The sequence below is a fragment of the Idiotropiscis lumnitzeri genome, chromosome 6 (genome assembly GCF_059441095.1).
Source record: "Idiotropiscis lumnitzeri isolate Australia: NSW breed Sydney's pygmy pipehorse chromosome 6, RoL_Ilum_1.0, whole genome shotgun sequence".
Taxonomy (NCBI): Eukaryota; Metazoa; Chordata; class Actinopteri; order Syngnathiformes; family Syngnathidae; genus Idiotropiscis; species Idiotropiscis lumnitzeri.
In genome coordinates, this window is record NC_142396.1 from 10676656 (window position 1) to 10698039 (window position 21384).

General features: G+C 41.3%; 2 protein-coding genes across 2 annotated transcripts; both read left to right on the forward strand.

The window, feature by feature from the left end:
- The first annotated feature begins 354 nt into the window (after window positions 1-354).
- Window positions 355-13314, forward strand: LOC148335211 (high affinity choline transporter 1-like). The gene is made up of 9 exons (XM_088299056.1): window positions 355-600; window positions 4678-4890; window positions 4974-5087; window positions 7274-7429; window positions 7561-7709; window positions 7860-8006; window positions 9641-9794; window positions 11997-12214; window positions 12300-13314. Exons 2-9 carry the CDS (start codon window positions 4707-4709, stop codon window positions 12822-12824), a joined length of 1647 nt encoding a protein of 548 aa, XP_088155182.1. The 5' UTR covers window positions 355-600; window positions 4678-4706; the 3' UTR covers window positions 12825-13314.
- A 2928-nt stretch (window positions 13315-16242) lies between these two features.
- On the forward strand, window positions 16243-20290 carry LOC148335212 (high-affinity choline transporter 1-like). Its single transcript, XM_088298260.1, has 8 exons — window positions 16243-16435; window positions 16529-16642; window positions 17141-17296; window positions 17464-17612; window positions 17753-17899; window positions 19079-19232; window positions 19373-19590; window positions 19772-20290. Exons 1-8 carry the CDS (start codon window positions 16252-16254, stop codon window positions 20288-20290), a joined length of 1641 nt encoding a protein of 546 aa, XP_088154386.1. The 5' UTR covers window positions 16243-16251.
- Window positions 20291-21384: the final 1094 nt, after the last annotated feature.

A 21384-nucleotide genomic window follows, 5' to 3' on the forward strand; every position in this document is an offset into this window, starting at 1 on the left:
AAACCAATATTGATCTTTACTATAATAAATTATTTACATGATCAATTCTCATTGATGATATGGATACATAACATACACAGCTAATGTAATTTGAGCTCCTCTTTTTTTGTGCGCTTGTACCAGACTGACTGTGGCATTAATCAGTAACCAAGAAGTAGCTCTCGGGTTTAAAGCGGTTGGCAACCCCTTGTAATATATGGCATGGGGAGAAGAAAAAAAATAAAATGTATACAATTTAATTTTTCTCTAAAATATCGAATGATAACGATCAATTAATTTTCAAATAATCCAACGTATCACGTGACCACTCACGCGAGCTTCTGACGTCGACGTGATGACGTCTCTACCGTGGCGAGTAACCGGCGGCATTGTGCGTGAGTGGGTTTGAGTAGTGGGCAGTGCCACACTTTCTGGCGTCATGTTTCTGAAATTTTCCACTCGCCGTGACGGCATGTGAACGCAGCACGTTAGGGCAGCTGGCCAAGGACGAACAATAGAGCAGAGGGAGTCGAGCTTAGAGGACTTGATAACCTGGAAGGGGGCAGGCAGATGTGAAAAGAGAGCGGCAGCAGCAGCAACCTTTCGACGTCTGGCGGAGCGGTGAGTTTTAACATGGAGGCCCATTTGATATTAGAGTTAAGATTTTGTTTTTAACCTGACGTCGACAGGTGGATGGACCTCATCTTTTTTGTATGAAGCATCCTCATAGGTTTCGTTTCAGCATGAGCAAGCGAATTTGACTCATTTTAGTGTCACACACGCACAGACACGCACAAAAACCGCTAGCGACATTTATAGGCCTATATCTTTACACTGTATAATATTCACACAAATGACCGCTAAAACACACCATTAAAACAAGAATTTCCCAGATAAATGGGCTTATTAATACATTTTCGTTTTTTCTTTCTCTCTATGTGTGCGCGAGTCTGTGCGCGTGTGACTGAAATAAATGAATTAAAGTGGCAGGTCTCTCACAAATAAATCAGTGGGGACGCTCTAAATTGCCTAATGCAAAAGACGTCGGTTAAGGTCAGGTAACTGCAACCAATCGTTATCAAAATTCACATGTACGTCTACTTTTGCCCACTTTAACCTCTGAAAATATCCTAAGAATGGCCCCAATATTTTGGATTTTATAGACATCAAGTCTTTCCCTTTCCATGCCATAAAAGAAGCTTAAAGGGAAGTCAACTCAATTTTCTTCCCAAGAATATGTTCTATGCAGTCCCGCCAGTCTAAAAACAACATTTTGATTAATATTAGCGGGCGTCAATTTAGCTTTAACTGAAAATGACCTCACAGTTGCTCAGATAATGACTCTTGGGCTTCAGAGAACAAGTGAGCCAAGACTGGTCGTTGCCTGAGCAACTCTGACGTCATTTTCAGTCGACAGAATGTGACAAAATGGTCGCCCCCTGAGATGGCTAAATATTGGTGTATTTTGGTGTTTATCTTCTATTCTGCAAACACAGTATTAATCTGAATGCCATGTTTAGACTAAACAAGCCGCATTGAATATTTTTTAATGTTTTTGTTTGACTTCTCTTTTAACGTCACCCAACGTCATAAAATTGCATCAATTTTGACCAAAATCTTTGCGTACATCTCTACCCACATTTATCCCTGAAAATATCAACACAATCGCACCAATATTTTGGATTTATTGGACATAAAACGTCTTTCTCTCCACAGTCTTGCCAGACCTTAATGTCACTTGAGGAAAACCCTGAATGTCCATGAAATCCAAAATATTGAGATGATCATTTTTAATATTTTCAGGGATTGATGTGGGCATGGGTAGAGATGTGAGCAAGAATTTTGGTGACAATTGGTCATAGTTTTCTCGACCATTAAAAAAAGTCGGTCTTTTTCTCTATAGTGAACCTCTATGGGGAGGAAAACATTTAATGCCCATAAAATACAAAATACTGTGGTAATTGTTTTGATATTTTCAGAAGTTTAAGTGGGCATGAGTAAACATGCATGTGAATTTCGTGACAATTCAAAGCAGTTTTCTAACATAACGCAACGTTAATCTTTTTGACACATGCATAAAGCGTTTATGGACTATGAGGGCCTTGTATAGGCATTAGTTAAGAGGGAGACTTATTGCCTTCCCCCCAGAGCACCCCCTGTTGACATTTTGTACTAGCAACTTTCAGCTCATAATGACGACAACGAATAGTCTAAAACGCTTAATGTAAAAAAGCTTAATGTCCCGTAATGCCCAAAAACCATGATCAGTTGTCACCAAAATTCATGTGCACATCTGTCCTTGTCCCCACTTCAACCTCTGAATTTATTAAATTGATTACTCCAACATTTTGTATTTTATGGAGCGTTTTATTTTTCATAGAAAAAGATTAACTTCACTGTTATTAATCTTCAACAATATACATGTGGACATCTCTACATATGCCAACTTCAACCACTGCAAATATTAGAACGATTGCCCAATATTTAGGATTTTATAGAAATGATCACCTTGCTATCCATTGATGCTCAAGACAGCTTAATGTTCCTGTCGCGAGGCAATCGTTCTAAAATTTTCAGAAGTTGAAGTGGGTATAAGTACTGATGTCCACATTAATTTTGATGATTGATCGCAGTTTTCCGTTGCTAAGCACCATTTAGCTTTTGTCTTTGTAGATCATCTATGGAAACAAAAATGTTTGATTGTTCCAATATTTTCAGAGGTTGAAGTAGGCATAAGTATAGATGAACTGTCCCTGATGATGTAAAACTGTGTCAATGTATTACTGGTGGTCAACTATGTTTACAATGTACAATATCCCCCTCACCAAAAAAAAAAAAAGAAATCCCAGTAAATCATCTATAAGTCATGCATAATTGGACTGCAGCAAAAAGGTCGAGTGGTTATCTTTTTTTGCCTCAGATTTGGGCTTCCAATCTCTGCTTCAGCCCGTGGGGAGTTGCATCTGGCTTCCTCCCACATTTTAAAAACAAGCATGTTTTGAAGTTTCATTGAAGACTCCAGAATATTGCCTTTAGTGTCAATCGTCATTTCTCTATGTTGAACGCCCTATAATTGGCTGGGGTCCAGTCCATGATGTAACCTGGCTTGATAGGGATCACGGACGTTAGCGGTGGACTCAGAATCCAGCATACTTGCCATAGTAAGAAGTGGCGCCTCTTACATTCCCACCCGCTTAGCGAGCCTCACTCGAATACATTGAATACTCTGCTGTGTTTCCGCGTCATTTTCTGCCTCCGTAGCGAAACAAAACCTCTGTTAACATACTGAGATAATATACTCTGATTGGTCAAACTATTGGCTGCCAGGATGGCCGAGTGGTCTAAGGCGCCGCGTTCAGGACCCGGTCTCCCCAGGAGGCCTGGGTTCGAATCTCGAATTTCCCCATTGTGGGACTAATAAAGGGCAAATTATTAAATTATTATTATTAAGTTCTTTTTTTTTATATTTTATGCTGTCTTGGCATAAACCATACGCTGATGTATTTTCAGCCAAAACTTAACAGAAGTTGTCAGTAATAGTGGCAACGGAAGATGGCTGCCATCTGGCTTTGTAAGTCCATCTTATACAAGTATACATCCGTGATTATGATAGGCTCCAGCTCAGCCGCGACCCGTATAAGGATATGCACCATAGAAAACGGATGCATGGACCATTTTACTTCTCCCTGTCAGAGTACAGGGTACTCTGACTGTAGCTTGGATTTATGACTCCCTGAAGGACAACAAAGGCGCTGTACCCGAAGACCACCCCCCTTAAAGTAAACATTACAATAAGAAACATAATGTCTGACCTTTACATCGTATTTTTTTCCCTCACAGATTTAGTGTGTCCTTTGGAGGACTTAATGAAAACAAAATTGCCCAATACTACGTACAGTTATGGTGTACGATCAAAACAGAAGTTCATCTGCTCATTCATATCAAATTGAGTTGTTCAGGCAAATGTTAAGTGGTTTATACTTATTAAAAACCACTTCATTTAATTGGTGGCTTCTTTGCATGTTTACAATGTAACTCCCCAACAACAAGCCTTCCCGACGACAAACCTACAGGAGAGGCCAGCTATATCAATAGCATAAAACTGTGAGGGCTGGCGGTGATTAAGTTAATGCCACGAGAGCTACCGACACTACTGGTAGCTCACAATCTACTTCAAGGGCACCCCTGCACGAGACATTTACAGTCCTAAAAAGTAAAGGCCGCTGTATATCACCTTCAACTTAATTTACACCAACCTATTATAAACCTGTGTTACAGGCTTAGCCTGGGACGGCAATGTTGCCTGTGACGTGCGTTGGTGGCGGGAGGAAGGACCTGGAAGAGAGATGTGTGTTGTATAAAAGTAGAGATGACAATTGATGATAAAACCCGTTTGCTAAGCGAATTGACGCCTCGTCTGTGTCCTGTTCACCGCGCTGGCTCCAGTCAGTTTGCCCTCACCACGGTTAGGAGCTGAAAAGACTGGCACAAACCTGATCGAGGACGGTAGCACATGTCAGGAACGTCTGTATAAGTTATAAAGTTTAATTAAAGTTGAATTTACTGATTTGTGATTAGTCCAACTTGATTCACTTTGTGAATAGTGGAACACAGTGACGTTTATTCGGTCTGGAGTGCAACTGACAAATTGTTTCGCCATCCGAGGCTCATAAGCCTTGTGTTTATTGCTGGGTTAAGTTTGTTGGCAGTGTCACTGGTTTGCAAGCATGGCAGTGCACGTGGGTGGACTTGTGGCTGTGGTTGCCTTTTACGCCGTAATCCTGATAACTGGGATCTTGGCGTCACGCAAATCAAAGAAAGTGGAGAAGAAATGCACTGGCCACAAGAGCGAAGTCACCATTGTCGGGGGCCGCAACATCAATGTCCTGATTGGCGTTTTTACCATGACAGGTAAGACTTATTTTGTCTTAACGTTTGTCACTTACTAATGCTTTTGCACCTCTGACTTCTGTTTCTCATCTGTTTTGTTTTAGCAACATGGGTTGGTGGAGGTTACATTATGGGGACTGCTGAGGCTGTTTACTCTCCAACTCAAGGTCTCGTCTGGGCTTTTGGCCCTCTTGCATATCTTTTGAATTTTCTATTAGGTGAGTATCTAAATTGGGGATTGGTTATCATTTAAATTATTACCGGAACTGATTCAGGAAGTGATGTTAATAAATAATAAGACTAATGATTATTGTAAGTTTTTTGTCAAACAGGTTCTACATTTGTATGATTATATGCACGTGTTAGTTTTCATTCAGGACATTTCATAAAATGATAAAAGGTTGAGATTTCAAACGTATATTAAATACTTAGAATTTCATCAATAATATTTGCACTACAGAGTTTTGTGAGCTATACAATAATAGGTCTCAAAATAATATATTTTGATCAATTTAGCTTTGCTAAGGGACAATGAAGCTTTTCACCCATTTGAAACCCTACATGAAATTATTATGGCAATCTATTAGAGTTATACAGTACAAATAAAGAAAGTAGACATCCACCAAATGGCGATAGGAGATACAGTAAAACCACCAAAGCTCGTCTTTTTCCAAAGGAGGGACAGATCACATTCAGCGCTCCAAGGTCATTCAACGTTATGCTTCCCCTTTGTGACTTTTATTAATATATCAGAGGCGGTCACAAGTGACAATACCTAATATGGAATGGTTAATTTGTGTGCAATGATGAATAGGGAAGTTTCTGAATTTGTGGGTGTAGCGCAAAGCGGTTTACAGCAAGCTTTGTGTTTTTTTTTATATGAAAACACATGTGAATAACAGTCTCTTGTTATTATTATTGCCATTTGTTCCTACTGGATTATTCTTTTCAATGATCAGGTGGTTTTGGTTTGTAACCAGGTTATGTCGGGCCTATTAGGGTTCCTGATCAGTTGCTTGTTTGCTAACAATGTGTTCCAAGTCACACTTACCAAGGGATCTTCCTGAGAGTTACTGGACCAGATAGAAATGTTCGTTAGATTACATTCCACAATTTCCTCTTGATCTCTATTTGCATATGCTTTGATCCACTAGTTTTGTCTTCAGCTCCCACTGCATGCAGCAGCCTTGTCATTGCTTATTTGCCAGATGGCGAGACTTACATTATTACACTTATCTTTCGATATATTATATAGTTGAACTGCAAGTCCAATGTCGTTCGTGGTCCTTCACAGTCATGAGGCTCAGATTTGAAGGCCATGTGATGTGATAATACCTACTGCAGGATTCAAAAAGTTGAGTGATGAGATGTTCTAAGATGGCAAATGCCACATTGAGGATAGAGATATCATCAGCAACTTAGCTCTTCTGAAATAAACTTGTTCCACTCCCCTTCAGTCATTTGACCATCCTCCTTGTATTAGGCCGCTGTTCGGCAGCCTCTCGTCTCTCACTGGAACCAAAAGAACGAAACTCTCCTGCTACTTTTTGTCAAAAGGCATTTTATGTGAGGGACATCTGGAGAGCCCAGCATTATTGACAGCAGGACAAGGCCATTTGTTTGCTACTTCCTTTTTCTGCCTTCATAACCTCTATCAGGCTCTTTGCCTGCTCACACTGATTAGACGCTTGTGAGGACATGACACAATCTTTCTTTTACCTTACCGCATTATTGACATTATTTGCTAATTTGCTTAAAAAGGAAATATTATGTGCTTCTATTTATATGACAAAACATTGTAGGGGTGCAGTTTTAGGGTCGACAGAGTAGCTGTCCTTACCTTAGAAAACTTTTAGCTCATTTGACAACCAACAAACTATATCAATGAAACAACCGCAAATTACAGTGAAGTGAATCCTATATTCAGTTCACAAGTCAGGAATTTGCCTTTTTGTGTGTTGTTTTTTTTTTCCTGGAGACAACTCACCTTTTTGTGATTTTGTACTCTCCCTATAACGTGCAAAGAAGCTACAGAATAGCACCAAAGTCTTGGCTCATAGGAATTAAAAACAATTAGAAAATTAGCTTTCTTTTCCAGGCAGTGTCGTGAATTTATGCGGGCGTACTCTGTTGGACTTCCCCTCCCACAGATGGTGTCATTTACAGTGAAATGGTCTAAAATAATCAAACTCATGACTGTTTTCTTTTCTTTTCATGATGACCTTTTATATAAGACCTCCACAGGTGAATTTATTTACTTTGATTGCTCTTCCATATAACTTGAACCCTGGTTAAAGATTGATGAACATTCAGTCATTTCTCAGTTTAAGTTTGAATATTAAATCACGCAAGGCTCTTTTTTCAAGTAAACAAAACACTTTGATATGTTTTCTGTCTTTTCAAGGAGGATTGTTTTTTGCAAAACAAATGAGGTCCAAATGCTACGTGACCATGTTGGACCCCTTTCAGAATCGCTATGGCCAATTGTTCACAACAGCAATATTAATTCCTGCTTTGATCAGTGACATTTTGTGGGTTGCCTGCATCCTTGCTGCCCTAGGTTTGTAATTTATTGTGTTTTTAATTCATATTCAAATATGATATGTGTTGAATGTGGTTCCGCTCTACTTGTATATGTTTCTCTCCAAAATGTTTTTCTTTGTTTGATTTAATATTGTGTGTCATTTCCAGGGGGCACAATGAGTATCATCCTCGAGCTATCATCTGTTGTCTCCATCCTGATCTCTGCTGCCGTCTCGATCATCTACACTTTTTTAGGAGGCCTCTACGCTGTTGCATACACTGATATCATCCAACTGTCCTTCATATTTGTCAGTCTGGTGAGCTATCAATAATGGGTGCAAAGGTCGTGTGATTGCAGTCGGTCTGTGAAGTATGAGAAAATGGCCATTGTTTAAAAAAAATTAAAAAATCTGTTTTTATATGCACGTTTCAGATGTGACTAACTAGTGGTTTTTTTTGTGTTTTAGTGGCTCTGTATTCCGTTTATGATTCTCAGTCCTGTGGTGACTGATTTGACACAAACAGCCCAACTCAACCAGTCAAGCATTCACTCATGGATAGGAGAGGTGAAGATTGAGGACGCAGGAAAATGGACAGATGACTTTCTCGTCTTGGTCAGATATTTTAATTTATTCCATGAGTTTTTGTTATTTTTTCTGCTGTTTATAGATTTTTACTGCATGATAACAGTCGTGTATTTCACATTTTTCATGTTTTACACAAGCATAATTAAAAAAAAAAAAAAAAAGCACCAGAAAAATCTCCTACGACAATATGTGTCAACGTCATAATAACTCACCGTGACATTTCTTCATTAGTTTTTTACGTGTAGGGATCGGTATAAAGGACATGCTTCCACAGAGCTCATGATAATTACATCAACGCTTTCAGCATATTATTTTTCGCCTAAAACACCTGATACAATACACAATTGTTTTGTACTTTTTCGTAGCCTAAACATGCTCTGTACTGTTGCAGCTCTGGTTTGAACTCGTGGGTGGAGCTAAACGTTTAACTCCGTGTAGTGTTGGAAGTGGTTGAAACAGCCATTTTGACATCCATTTTGGATCAAAAGAAGGTAGTAGAGTCCCGGAAGCACATCAGGCGTGCTCAAAGGCCTTGAAAATCTGGTGTGGACATTCTTTCCGAGTGTCGGGAGGGGTTCAACCTTTTTTGACCTAAGATCTACAATAGTTTTCAAGCAGCTATCCTCTCACGATCGACCATTTCTGTAGTATACACTCACACAAAATGTATGACAAAAATAATAATAATATACACACACAAAAATATAGATTTTTTCCCTTTCATCCCTTGCAGTTGACTTGGGAGTAGATAGGTTGACCACTCTTAGTCTAGGCCATTGAGTTCAAAGGTTGTGGTCAAAAGATGTCCTCCACGTACTGTAGAAATGCGTGGGGTGGGAGCAGTACCTCATACCACTCACTCCCTCTGAATGGTTCAGGTTTGTATTTGAGTTTTGGTCATTTGATAGAAGGCGCTTCAGGATCGAGAACCTGCCCCCTCTCTGGGGTTGATGTGTTTCAGGGTTTTGGAAATGCAATAGAACACAACCGTTGAATGTGGCTAGATGAGACCTAAACAAAAACACATACCTCCAGTCTCCACGTGGGTGACTTGGAGTCGGACGGAGGGTTGAATAACACTCTGCCCATAGAAATGAATGGGATTTCATGGGATGTGTGTAATTTTTCTATGCAGAACCGTAAAAACATTATTTGCACATTTGGGGTCATTTGGAGACGTTTGCGAGCAATTTGAATGTGTGTGGAGCTTTAGGTATAGCCACTCCTTAATCTGTGCTGTGCAGCCAGGGCTTGCTGGCACAAGCCAGAAATACGTGACCAATCTGTGTCTGTTGATGGTGTTTACTGGTTCTGTGGTGAATTGTGGCCAATTCTGGAAATTCTGTCCGTTGGTTCCTGGTCTGTTAAATCGAGCCTCTACTATATTGTACTGTAGTGAAATTGTAACTTCAGCCACTTGAGTTTGCGTTTGAGTTCTTGCATCAGTCGGACTAGCAAATTTGCTCGATGTGTTGGGCAGTGAAGTTCTTCAACTCCTGTTTTTGTTGTTGTTTTGCTCCTGTGGTCGTGCGTATCGATTAACCTCTCAGCAAGTGAAACCTGAGCTCAGGAGCAGGCGCATATATATTTATCTGGCACACTTATGTATTTAGTAAAACGATGTATAACCAATACGCTTGTTGAATGAATGTATGTTGCAGGCTTTAGGGGGACTGGCATACCAGTCTTTACACCAGAGGATTCTTGCAGCGGCCTCATCATCCAAAGCTCAGGTTACCTGCTTTGCTGCGGCTGGCGCTTCTTTTATTATGGGAATCCCTTCAGTGATCATTGGAGCTGTGGCTGCATCTGCAGGTACGCTCACATCCTTCACCATACTTAGTATTAGTCTGAATACACGGAGGCAGCAGCAACAATGCATTTGCGCCAACCAACCTTCTCAGAGACACAATATCATCTGTTTGATCCGAAAGGGTTTCATCTTCTTTTTCCACTTCATGCTCATGCAGTTTGTGCAATACAAGACAAGGTGGCAGTGCAGTGGAACAGTCAAACACCTCAATAAAACGTTGGCATGGAAGCGGGAGATGGGACATTGGGATCATATTGTGCACAGTGGGACTCATTTTGCAAGCTTGTGGGTTCAACATTAGCGTAATGCAACAGAATTAAATTAGCATCTTGACATGTCACGTTTCAAAATAAAATATTTTTCAGCCTCACGAGGAATTAAAACTGCTATGTTGCCTGTACCGCAGTCAGCAGGAAGAATAAAACATTAATACACTGAATGATCACGTTCTATTTTTTTCCGTTGATGAAATCAGGTATATGTGTAATATTACCAAAATCATCTGCTAAATTTTTCACTGGGAATTAAAAAAATTCAAACGTTGTCTTAGTCACAGAGCGTGTTTGTATGAGACGGGGCTTTGTGAAGTGAACTTCTCTCTTCTACTGTTTACAAATTAACAAACTAGTCATGTGGAAAGTTTTGAAAAACTTTATGAAACTACCACTACACATCTACTTCCCCTCAGTTATCTATCTACCTGTCTCCATATCTGTCTGTCTGTTTCTGCCGCATGGTGCACAACAGTATGTCTCCTTGACATTTCTTGTGCTTTGGATTTGAATTGTGGGTGCTCAGGCTTCCTCCAGCATTCCAAAACCATGTATATTATACAGTCATATGGCGGGAAAAAATGAGAAATATATCAAAATAAACATCATATTGATTACTTTCCTTATTTTATTAATTTCTTTCAACATATCTGGTATTGGAGCAATCCAAAAGTAATTAAATGCACTGCTGTCCTTGACTCGGGACGTTCTAATTTGGTGGGGAGAATACGTCTAAGACCGCCTCAATTCCACTGACACGAGACACGACACAAGAACAGTCTGGGGAGTCTGTGAACTCTCCCATCTCTGGGTTTGAAGTCACCGTGCGTGGGTTTCTTCGGGAGTACGGTGTACAAAATGCCCTGATACGATCTGTACGTTGTTCGGCTCATGTCAGAGTTTGGTCCTCATTCCTGCCAGTAAGTGGGATTCGTTTCCCGTGAAGGTTAGCCTCTGTCAAAGCTGCCCTTTGTCACGGATTCTGTTCAGGACCTCTATGGAAAAAATCTCTGGGCACAGCATGTCATGTTTGTTGACCTCAGTATTGTTTCTCAGATTTTTGCAGCCAGGGACTGTTGGCTTTATCAAGCCACAAACTCTAACTCTCACTGGAGTGGTTCGCAACAGGGTGAAGTGGTTTGGATGAAAAACAGCGCCTCCAAATCTGAGACCATGGTCCTCAATAAAAAAAAAAAAGGGTGGAGTACCCTCTCAAATCGGTGTTGTTCTCTTATCTTGGGGTCTAGTTTAAAGTCCAACCCTTCTCAGATAATTTGGTTCCAGATTCCAAACTTGGGTTGAGGTGAGTTCAGGCTGTTCAGGTTCCTTCCTCGCCACATTCCGTGTTCTTAGAACCATGTTGAGCAAATAAAGACTGGCTCATCCGTCACTGTCTCCCAAACCCCAATAGCACTTAAGTCCGTACTGGTGGCATAAAGAGAAACCACTCTTTTGCTAGGCTTGGCTCCTTGAAAGGGCAAAGGTACTGTCTACATTTTCATTTAGTCCGTAAAGTACTCTTACATCGTACCATGTGACCACAATGCCCCTTGCAACTTCCTATTGTTCCTAGGGCACGCAAGGTGGTGAGTGGTCAATTAGAAATGTAGTTTTTGAAACTGAATCAAATAGTGCAGCAGCTTCACAGTTGGTCGAGTGTTTGATTTTGGAGGTTCCACTGTACTTAGGTCTTTCACGGCGTAAGTTTGCAGCAGACACATTTCACATCTCTGTTTAGCGTGTAAGTAATTTTTTTTGGGGTGGAATTAAAGTTGAACTTGTGCGTAAAAAAAAAAAATGTCATTAAAAGAAATCTTGTCTTTGTTCGCAATGTGATAAATAAACCAGGCTTCATACATACTTTTTGTCCCCATTGCCATAATTTCTTTTCCCTCTCTGTCTCTGTATGTGCCTTTATATCTCCTCTCTAAGACTGGAACCAGACAGAATATGGTCTACCCCCACCTTATGAGCGCGGGGAGGCAGGGAATGTCCTGCCATTGGCTCTCTCCTACATCACACCCACCTGGGTGTCAGTGTTAGGCATTGGCGCAATAGCAGCAGCAGTTATGTCCTCCATGGACTCAACATTGCTGTCATCAGCATCCATGTTCACACAAAACATATACAAGACGACTTTGAGAAAGCAGGTGTGTGAGTTGGGTGATTGGTTCAACAATGAGCACTGCAGCATGATTTTGTTTGTCGACGCTTTTTGGGATGTTTGTTTTTCAGGCATCAGACAGGGAGCTGAAGTGGGTGATCAAGATTAGTGTGCTGCTGGTGGGCCTGGCAGGAACCGGTCTGGCCTTTAATAAGAGCAGCATCCTTGCTCTCTGGCTCCTCGCGACCGACCTCCTCTACTGCGTTGTGACTCCGCAGCTGGCTTGTGTGGTGCACCTCCCCTCTGCCAATTGCTACGGTGCTATCAGTGGCTACGTGATAGCGCTGCTGCTGCGCCTGCTGAGCGGCGAGCCAGCGCTCAGCATCCCTCCTGTGCTGCTCTACCCGGGCTGGAGGGAGGAGGATGGCGTCATCACGCAGTACTTTCCGTTTAGGACTCTGATTGCATTCATTTCTCTGGCATCTGTCGTTCTCGTGTCCTGGCTGGTCCAGCTGGGCTTCTCTCACCATCTGATTCCTCAGTCCTGGGATGTGTTGGATGCATTCAAAGAGAAAATTGAGGCAGAAGAAGAGGAGGAGAGACCAATACAAACTTTCAATGAAGAAAAGAATTATGTCTTTAATACAGCATTATAGGCACATGCTATCTGCCAACCCTTATCTTATGCATATTTCTGCACACGTTCTTAGATATTTTCTATATTGCAGTTTCTTCTACAAAGTATTGAATGTTGCCTTGAAAGGGAGCCCGATTCTTTTAGTAGGGTGTTGAGCCGCAAACAAAAGCGGCCGTTCAACTCTAAATTTTAAGGCAACTATTAAAATCTCAGGATTCCAATCATAATCTTGAAGCCCATATATTATCCAAAACCTCTCGTACAACTTGATCCACATGATGTTATTGCATTCTTGTTCTCTGACGCTATTGGACCTCTTTGCACTCAATAAGAACTGTTAGGGGACGAGACTCCCTTATTGGTGGTGCCACTGTCCTACTCAGAAACTTATTTTCAGTGTCAAATGTTTACCAGTATCCTACTGGCGTTTTCTACTATTTTTAGTGTTAAAAATGCTTAACAGTATTAATAATTGTGTTTTCCAAAAATTAAACATTTAAAACACTGTACATATTGCACATTGTTAGCTGCATTGCTCTTACATTCTTCTGGGCCTGGGGTATCCATGTAACTGTAATGACATTGTTGGGACAGCAGAAGGCGATACAAGAACATTGGAAGGGTCTGTAACACAGTTTAAAAAAAACAACAATTTGAACGGTAACGTAAATGTCTTTGTTTCTGTTTTAGTGTTGAATATATTTGGTTTTCAGATCCAAAGATGAATACAACCAAAAGAAGTCCAACTTTTATTCCCTGGTATTTACATCTAAATTTGTTAAGCTGCTCGCCTTTTGTTCAAAGCCACCCACTTTTCAAGTGAGCAAACTAATTGGAACGGACATTATTAAATGAACTTAAAGCGTATAACTAATAATATTTGGTGGCAAAACCCCAACTTGGAGTAACTCCATCAAGCCTATGACCCACTCACGGCAACACACTGTTGCATTCTTCATTTGAAATGCTTTCCCATAGCCTCTTTCAGTTCTTTGTGCCTCCCTTCAGCGTCCTCTTCAGGAGCAGAAATGCATGCTTTATTGGGTTAAGGTCTGGGGCTTGACTTGGCCAGTCCAAGACCATCCATTTTTTATTCCTGTTGAAGTCCTTTGTTGTGTTGGCATTGTGTTTTGGGTAATTATCTTGTTGCATGATGCCACTTCCTAATTAGCTCGAATGCATTTTTCTGTTCCAGACAAAATGGTGTTGTAGACTCCAGAATTTATCCTGATACGACCACGAGTCAAGGGACTTATTTTTAGTTCATAAAGATCTCATACCGCACCAGCTGTCAAAGAAGTATTTACAACGGTTAATTATGAATAATAACTCAAGCACCTTTCAAGGCCCTCAAGGTGACCATACAAACTGAAAAGCAATACAAGAAAAATAGCACATCTTATTCCAACTAGTGGAGTGTGATTCAATTGTTCTGCCTGTCATGCACAACTGGCATAAATAAAATGGATGAACAAATATAGTTCACCGTTGCCGAAAGACACGAGTTTAATTCGCCAAACTCATATCTTTCCCTCTCACGACCGTTTCCTTTGAAATGCAATGCTCTAAATGAGAGCCAATTTCCCTGGTCAGCCAGTAGATGGCGTAATGACCACGCGCCTTGATCCATTCAGTTTTGCAGAAGATTGGAAATAATATATATTTATTCTATAGTGAAGTTTGATGTGGTGTAAAATTGTGGTTGTACATAATTTTCCAGCTTAGTAGGACTTGTTTTTGAAAGGACGACAATTTAACTGGTAGTTGATCAACGTTAAAGTCACATCTAAGCACCTCCCATTTTCTTCAATACCTTTGGAGAGACCAGATGCTATTATTTTCAACCAGGAAAGACATTAACCATTTTATTTCAAGTAAAGTGTTTAAATCTTCGAAATTGATTGCCTGAATGCCACAGATATTTTTTTTTATGTGGTGGGCTTTGTTTTTTCAGATAAAGTTGATAATGAGTTGGTCGATTGCTTTTATTGATTTCTCTGATATAGCCAGGAAATATGCTGGATATATACATCTTGGTCGAGATTCAGTTTTTGTTAAATATGTTCTCCCCAAAACGGTGAGATCCCGTAGCCGAGAATTTAATTTATGTTTACACTGATTGATTTTTGCATTGAATATTTAATGATTTACTTGCAGCTGCGTCTTTAGTTAGGTTAATCCACAGGGCGGTCCGTGTCTCTTTTGGTCATTGAATAAGAAAATATTGAAAACCGACACTAAAAATAGAAAATTGACTCTTTATTTAAGTTTCGTTTTAATACAGAAACATCAAAATGAGAAAAAACAACTTGATTTTCTACTTTGTTGTCTGGAACGAGTAAGGAAAAGTCTAAAAATAGTTTGATTTTCAATTTTTAATTCTAAAACGAATATAGGACGAGGCACAAATTGAAATACGGCTCATATATTTGTTTTATTGTGGATCAAATTATTTTCCCGATGACCTCACGTTGCAGTGGTCATGGAATCCATTCCGGCTCAAAAACATTCTCAATTTATGTTTTTTTTGTTTGTTTGCTTTTTTGTTTTGGGGTTTTTTTTATTAGGAAACGCTGTCTCTATCTAGGGGCATACAATGTCACCTCTTGGACTCGCTTCCATTTCGGAGTTGACCGCGGTGAGAGGCGCAGATCATCTGTGGGTTGTTTCGGGGTGCACCCGGTTGACGAGAGTGTAGCCTCCCTACGCCTCCTCTTTAATTTTATTTTTTATTGGATTTTTTTATTTTTTGGAAGTGGGATGCAACGGGAGTGAAAAGCCACTCGCATGTCACCCTCTTGTTTTCACACTAACATATATGGGAACCCTTTTATGCCGGGCAGGCCGCCGCCCTCCGGCTGCGACCTAAGTACCATTTTTCATAAAAAGTTTCGGCCCCCGATCCTGTGCCGATAAAAAAAAAAAAGTGTCTGTGCATGACGCCGCCGCGGGAGAGATGCTGACCGAACGAGCGTCATGTACACAATTTCTTCGGAATGGCCAGGCTGCATCCGATCTGCACATGCTCTGTTTTAACGTAAATGTGTAGCACATCATCCTATACACACTTTAAAATGGCAGCGTCTTACCGGAGCTCGTCTGCGACGCTAGAACTATCTTTAAAGTTCCGGTAAATTGTTTTTATCAAGATGCTGCGTTCATAAAAGTGTTAAAACAATCACGAATACTGTGCTAAATAGATAAATGAACTTCATCTTCACATGAAAAGAAAAACCCTCACAGGCACGGGAGAACATGCTCCAAACAGAAAAATACAGCCTGAATTGAACCCTGCACCTCTGAACTGTGAGGCTGACATGCTAAGCAGTCATCCAAATTGTTTGATTTGATGACATTATCTTGCTTTAATGTGTTGATACTGTCACACCCAGCAGCTTGTAAACCTTGCGGTATCGCTGACAGTCGGCAGTGTTAGTTTGACAAGCATGGCAGTGCACGTAGCTGGACTTGTGGCTGTGGGAGTCTTTTATTTGATTGTCCTGTTAACTGCCATCTTGGCCTGGCGCAAGTCCAAGCAAGTGGAGAAGAAATGCGCTGGAAAAAAAAGCGAAGTGGCCATTGTAGGGGATCGCAATATCAACGTTGTGATTGGTGTGTTTACCATGACAGGTAAGACTTTTTTCTCCTCTCACGTTTGTCATTTAGTGAAGATTTTTTTATTTGTACTGCTGGCTTGTCTTTCTCATTTGTGTTTTGATTTAGCAACATGGATTGGTGGCGGTTACATTATGGGGACTGCTGAAGCTGTTTACACTCCATCTCGAGGTCTTGTCTGGGCGTTCGGTCCTCTTGCTTATTTTTTGAATTTTGTAATTGGTAAGTATAACTTACAACTTTTTGTTTCTCATTCTTAATGCACCTCAAAGGATAATGGCTCAAGATGACCTTTTAGAGCCATCCGATAAACAGAACTTTCCAGACTTTGATCGACAAATGTTTTAGGGTCATCCATCCATCCATCCATCCATTATCTGTACCGCTTCTCCTCACGAGGGTCACGGGGGGATGTTGAACCGGCCAATCGCAGGGCACACAAAGACGGACAACCATCTGTGCTCACACTCATACCTAGGGGCTATTTAGTGTCTCCAATCAACCTGACATGCTTGGTTTTTTTTGGGGGGGGGGATTGGAAGAAAACTGGAGTGCCCGGAGGAAACCCACGCTCATCTTGAGTGTGTGTATGTGTTGGTGGATGTGGGGGCAGGCATCAAAGGAGGGTTCGCACTATGCACCAGATACGTCAGCACTGCAATTGTTTGTTGTTGTTGTTCTAAGACACTTATTGGTCTGGTATTTTTTGTGTTTTTCCAGCAGGATTGTTTTTTGCCAAACCAATGAGGTCCAAACGGTACGTGACCATGTTGGACCCATTTCAGCATCGCTATGGCCGTTTTGTCACGACAGCAATATTAATTCCTGCGCTGATCAGTGATATTTTGTGGGTGGCTTGCATCCTTGCTGCTCTAGGTTAGTAATTGCCTTTGAATGTTTTTTTGCTCCTTCTGTCAGAGGAAGGCAACAAAAGGATCACTGTCAAACATGCATACTGAAATTGGTTTATAGTCTGAGTATGATGGCTGGAGTGAGGGTCCAAAAAGACTTTGATTTATTGTTGCGTGTGATTTCCATTCCAGGGGGGACGATGAGCATCATCCTTGATCTATCATCTACAATTTCAATCCCAATCTCTGCGGCTGTCTCGATCACCTACACATTCTTAGGAGGCTTGTACGCAGTTGCATACACAGATGTCATCCAACTGTGCTTCGTATTTGTCAGTCTGGTGAGCTATCAAGAAAAGTGCACAGGTTTATGTGATTGCAGTTGTTTTGTATGAGAATGTCAAGGCTGTGTTTTTTGGGGGAAATTCTATTGTTTTTTTAATTTTGCTATTTCTAACAAGTGTTTGCTTCTTTGTTGTAGTGGCTGTGTGTTCCATTTATGTTTCTCAGTCCTGCGGTGACTGACCTCTCCCAAGCAACTCATTTCAACCAGTCAGGCATCGTCTCCTGGGTAGGACAGTTGAAACTTGAGGACGCAGGAAAGTGGACAGACGACTTTCTCGTCGTGGTAAGATCAAATGTTATTTTCAGATCAATGTTATAGATTAATAATTCAACAAATATGCCATACACAGTTCTCCCTGAGCCATCTCCTTATCATGCTAGAGGAGTGTGTGTCTTTGCATGATCATAGTAGCTAAGTTGTCTGGGGCTATATATATATCTGGTTGGGTCATGCGTGGCAAACAGGTGCGAGGTGAGAGACCACACAAAGTGCTGCTTTCAGCCCCTGTATGATGAAGACAAATTTTGGACCTTGTTTCCCATGCGGTTCATTGGAGCCTGAGGTGGGGCTTGATGACGAGCGCCTGGTACGGGCCTGCACCCATGAGACCCAGCTGGGTACGGCCAAAAATTGAAATGGTCTTCCATGTGGGAGTGAGCATGGATCCAGTTTCTTTCATTTTAGGCAGATGGCTAAAGTGAAGCCCTTCCTTTCTCAAATGCATTTAGAGAGAGTAATCCGTGCCTTTGTTACATCTTGGCTAGATTATGATAATGCACTTTATTTTGGAGTCAGCCAGTCCTCCGTCAAGCGTCTCCAGCTGGTGCAAAATGCTGCTGCTCGCCTTCTAACTGGAGTTCGGAAGAGAGAGCACAAAACCCCAATTCTGGCGTCTCTTCACTGGCGCCCTGTGCATTTTTGAGTTCATTTTTAGATACTTCTATTTGGATTCAAATTTTTAAATAGTCTTGCCCCAACCTACTTCTCTGAGCTCCTCCATCCATCTAGGCATCAAGGATCCAGTTTAGTGGCCTCAATGTTGCATCACTGCTTTTTGCAGACAATGTGGTTTTGTTGCCTACATCAATCGGTGATCACCTACTCTCTCTCTTTTGCACAAATTCCTGCGAGTTTAATTTAAGTTTCCTTATGTCAAGCACAATGTACTCGGATGCCCTGATTTTTCGGAATGTAGCGAGGATTATCCGGGAATAGAACTCCATTCCATCCCACAATGGCGCACAAAGACACAAATGCTCTGCTCCTAATTCTACCGGTCCGAAGTCGAGCAAAATAGCAAAAGAAAAAACTTCACTGTTGCGCTTGGAACAAAAATAAGGCCCTTAGTCTCCCAATTGGCCTGTGAACACCTTGGGATTCCTCCCCAAACATCCCCAATCCATCCTATTCGAGTTCTAAATTACATTCTTGATGAACTTAGCATGCTTATGTGCGCTGTAGGGTGTCGGTGGACTGGCTAGTCAGGCTCTATTCCAGAGGATTCTTGCAGCATCCTCCTCGTCCCGGGCTCAGGTTACCTGTTTTGCTGCTGGTGGCTGTGCTTTTATTATGGGAATCCCCTCGGTCATCATTGGAGCTATTGCTGCTTCTGCAGGTACACACACACACACCCTAACATTCACCATGCGACTAATAAGTGACAAGACCACTTACATACTTTTTGTTCTCGTTATCATTTCTTTTCCATCTTTCTCTCTCTATGTGCCTCCTCCATGCTCTCTCTTCCTCTCTAAGACTGGAACCAGACAGAATATGGTCTACCCCCACCTTATGAGCGCGGGGAGGCAGGGAATGTCCTGCCATTGGCTCTCTCCTACATCACACCAGAATGGGTGTCAGTGTTAGGCGTTGGCGCTCTTGCAGCTGCAGTTATGTCTTCCATGGACTCTGCATTGCTATCTTCAGCATCCATGTTCACACAAAACATATACAAGACAACCTTGAGAAAGCAGGTATGCATTTGCATGCGTGAGAGAGAGAGTGTTGGTGAGTGCGTGTGTGTGTGTCTGCGAGTCTCAAGTGTGTGTGAGTGTTGGCTGTGAGTGCTGTGCGTGTGTGTGTGTTGTGCGTGAATGGCTCAGCAACGAGCAATGCAAGACAACTTTCATGATGTTTTCCTTTTTTTAACCACAGGCATCAGAAAGGGAGCTGAAGTGGGTTCTCAAGATTAGTGTGCTGCTCGTGGGCCTGGCTGGAACTGGTCTGGCCTTTAACCAGAGCAGCATCCTTGCTCTCTGGGTACTTGCTAACGACACCCTCTACTGTGTTATCGCCCCGCAGCTGAGCTATGTGTTGCACCTCCGCTCCGCCAACAGCTACGGTGCCATTAGTGCTTACGTGACAGCTCTGCTGCTGCGCGTGCTAAGTGGCGAGCCAGCGCTCGGCGTCCCTCCTGTGCTACTCTACCCGGGCTGGAGGGAGGAAGATGGCGTCATCACGCAGTACTTTCCCTTCAGGACACTGATTGTGCTCATTTCTCTGGTGGTCATTGTTGTTGTGTCATGGCTCTTCCAGCTGGGCTTCTCTCGCACGCTCATTCCTCAGTCCTGGGATGTGTTGGGTGAGTTCAAAAAGAAAATGGAGGAGACAGAAGAGGAAGGGACACCAATTTCCAATGACGAAAGGAACTTTGTATTTGATCACAGTATCTAACCTGCGGTTATGCATATTTTTGTGCACCTGCCTTATTTTCTGTACTTTACTTTCTTCGACAAAATATTAAATATTACAGTGTATGGGAACCCTCCTGGGCTTAAACACAAAATATTAGGGCAACCAATAATTTCTCAACGTTCTAATCTAAATGTTGATTCAACCCACAGCCTTTTTCCTTCATTGGGACACACAAACACCTATCTCCACCACTAAAATGCGACAGCTCATGGAGTAGAGATTATGAATATCGTTTGAGTGTTTTTTCAAGTTCACTCACTTGTTCTTTTTTTGTTTGTTTTTTTTTTTAACAAATATTTAGCAAATTTTTTTGTAGAAGTTTTTTTTGTAGAGGGAGGGTTAAAGCCCCATTTTTCACTGTAACATTTTTGGCACATATCAACTGCATATATCGGCACCTACTGGGGGTGTGCCTTTCATATTGTCTTTCACATCCTCCCTTCCCCCCTTTCACGTTCACCTTTCCTCTATATTATGTTTTTTTTTGTTTTTTTTCTTTTTTTACACTTTTCCTCATTATGGGTCAAAGGTGAGCTGGAGCTAATCCTAGCCAACTTTTGTCATTACAGGAAATGGTGAGCATGTGTCACTATTGATCTTGGATAATTATGAGAAGCAAAATATAGTGCATGTGTACATATGTATATGTTCCGAACAATCTAACATACACTTTTTTCAATAAGTCCATATTCTAGCGTATACAGTAATACCCCGGATATCGCGGTTAATGGGGACCGAGACCACCCGCGAAAACTGAAAATCCGCGAAGTAGCGGCGCACCTTCAAAAATGCTTAAAAAAAATAGATATATATATTTATATATATATATATGGGTAGAGAGAGAGAGAGTGAAATTCATGTTATAACAAAAAAAACCAAATTATTATTCAAACTTTTTTTTTTTATTCCCCAGCCATTATTTCTGTATCTATTCAATTACTTCTTTTTGTATTTATTTAAATACTTCAACTGACCTGCTGGTACGCTGTCGGGTGTGCCCTGTGAATGTTATGAGCAGGACTCTCCAAACGCAGACACGGGAAAAAAGGTGGTGATACAAAGATATTTATTAT

Bases quoted from the DNA above. Each gene is read 5' to 3' on its own strand.
- LOC148335211 (XM_088299056.1), top strand. From the start codon at position 4,707: ATGGCAGTGCACGTGGGTGGACTTGTGGCTGTGGTTGCCTTTTACGCC. The intron at 4,891-4,973 runs GTAAGACTTATT...GTTTTGTTTTAG, and splicing joins TGGCGTTTTTACCATGACAG to CAACATGGGTTGGTGGAGGT. The intron at 8,007-9,640 runs GTCAGATATTTT...TGTATGTTGCAG, and splicing joins CAGATGACTTTCTCGTCTTG to GCTTTAGGGGGACTGGCATA.
- LOC148335212 (XM_088298260.1), top strand. From the start codon at position 16,252: ATGGCAGTGCACGTAGCTGGACTTGTGGCTGTGGGAGTCTTTTATTTG. The intron at 17,297-17,463 runs GTTAGTAATTGC...TTTCCATTCCAG, and splicing joins TTGCATCCTTGCTGCTCTAG to GGGGGACGATGAGCATCATC. The intron at 19,591-19,771 runs GTATGCATTTGC...TTTTAACCACAG, and splicing joins AGACAACCTTGAGAAAGCAG to GCATCAGAAAGGGAGCTGAA.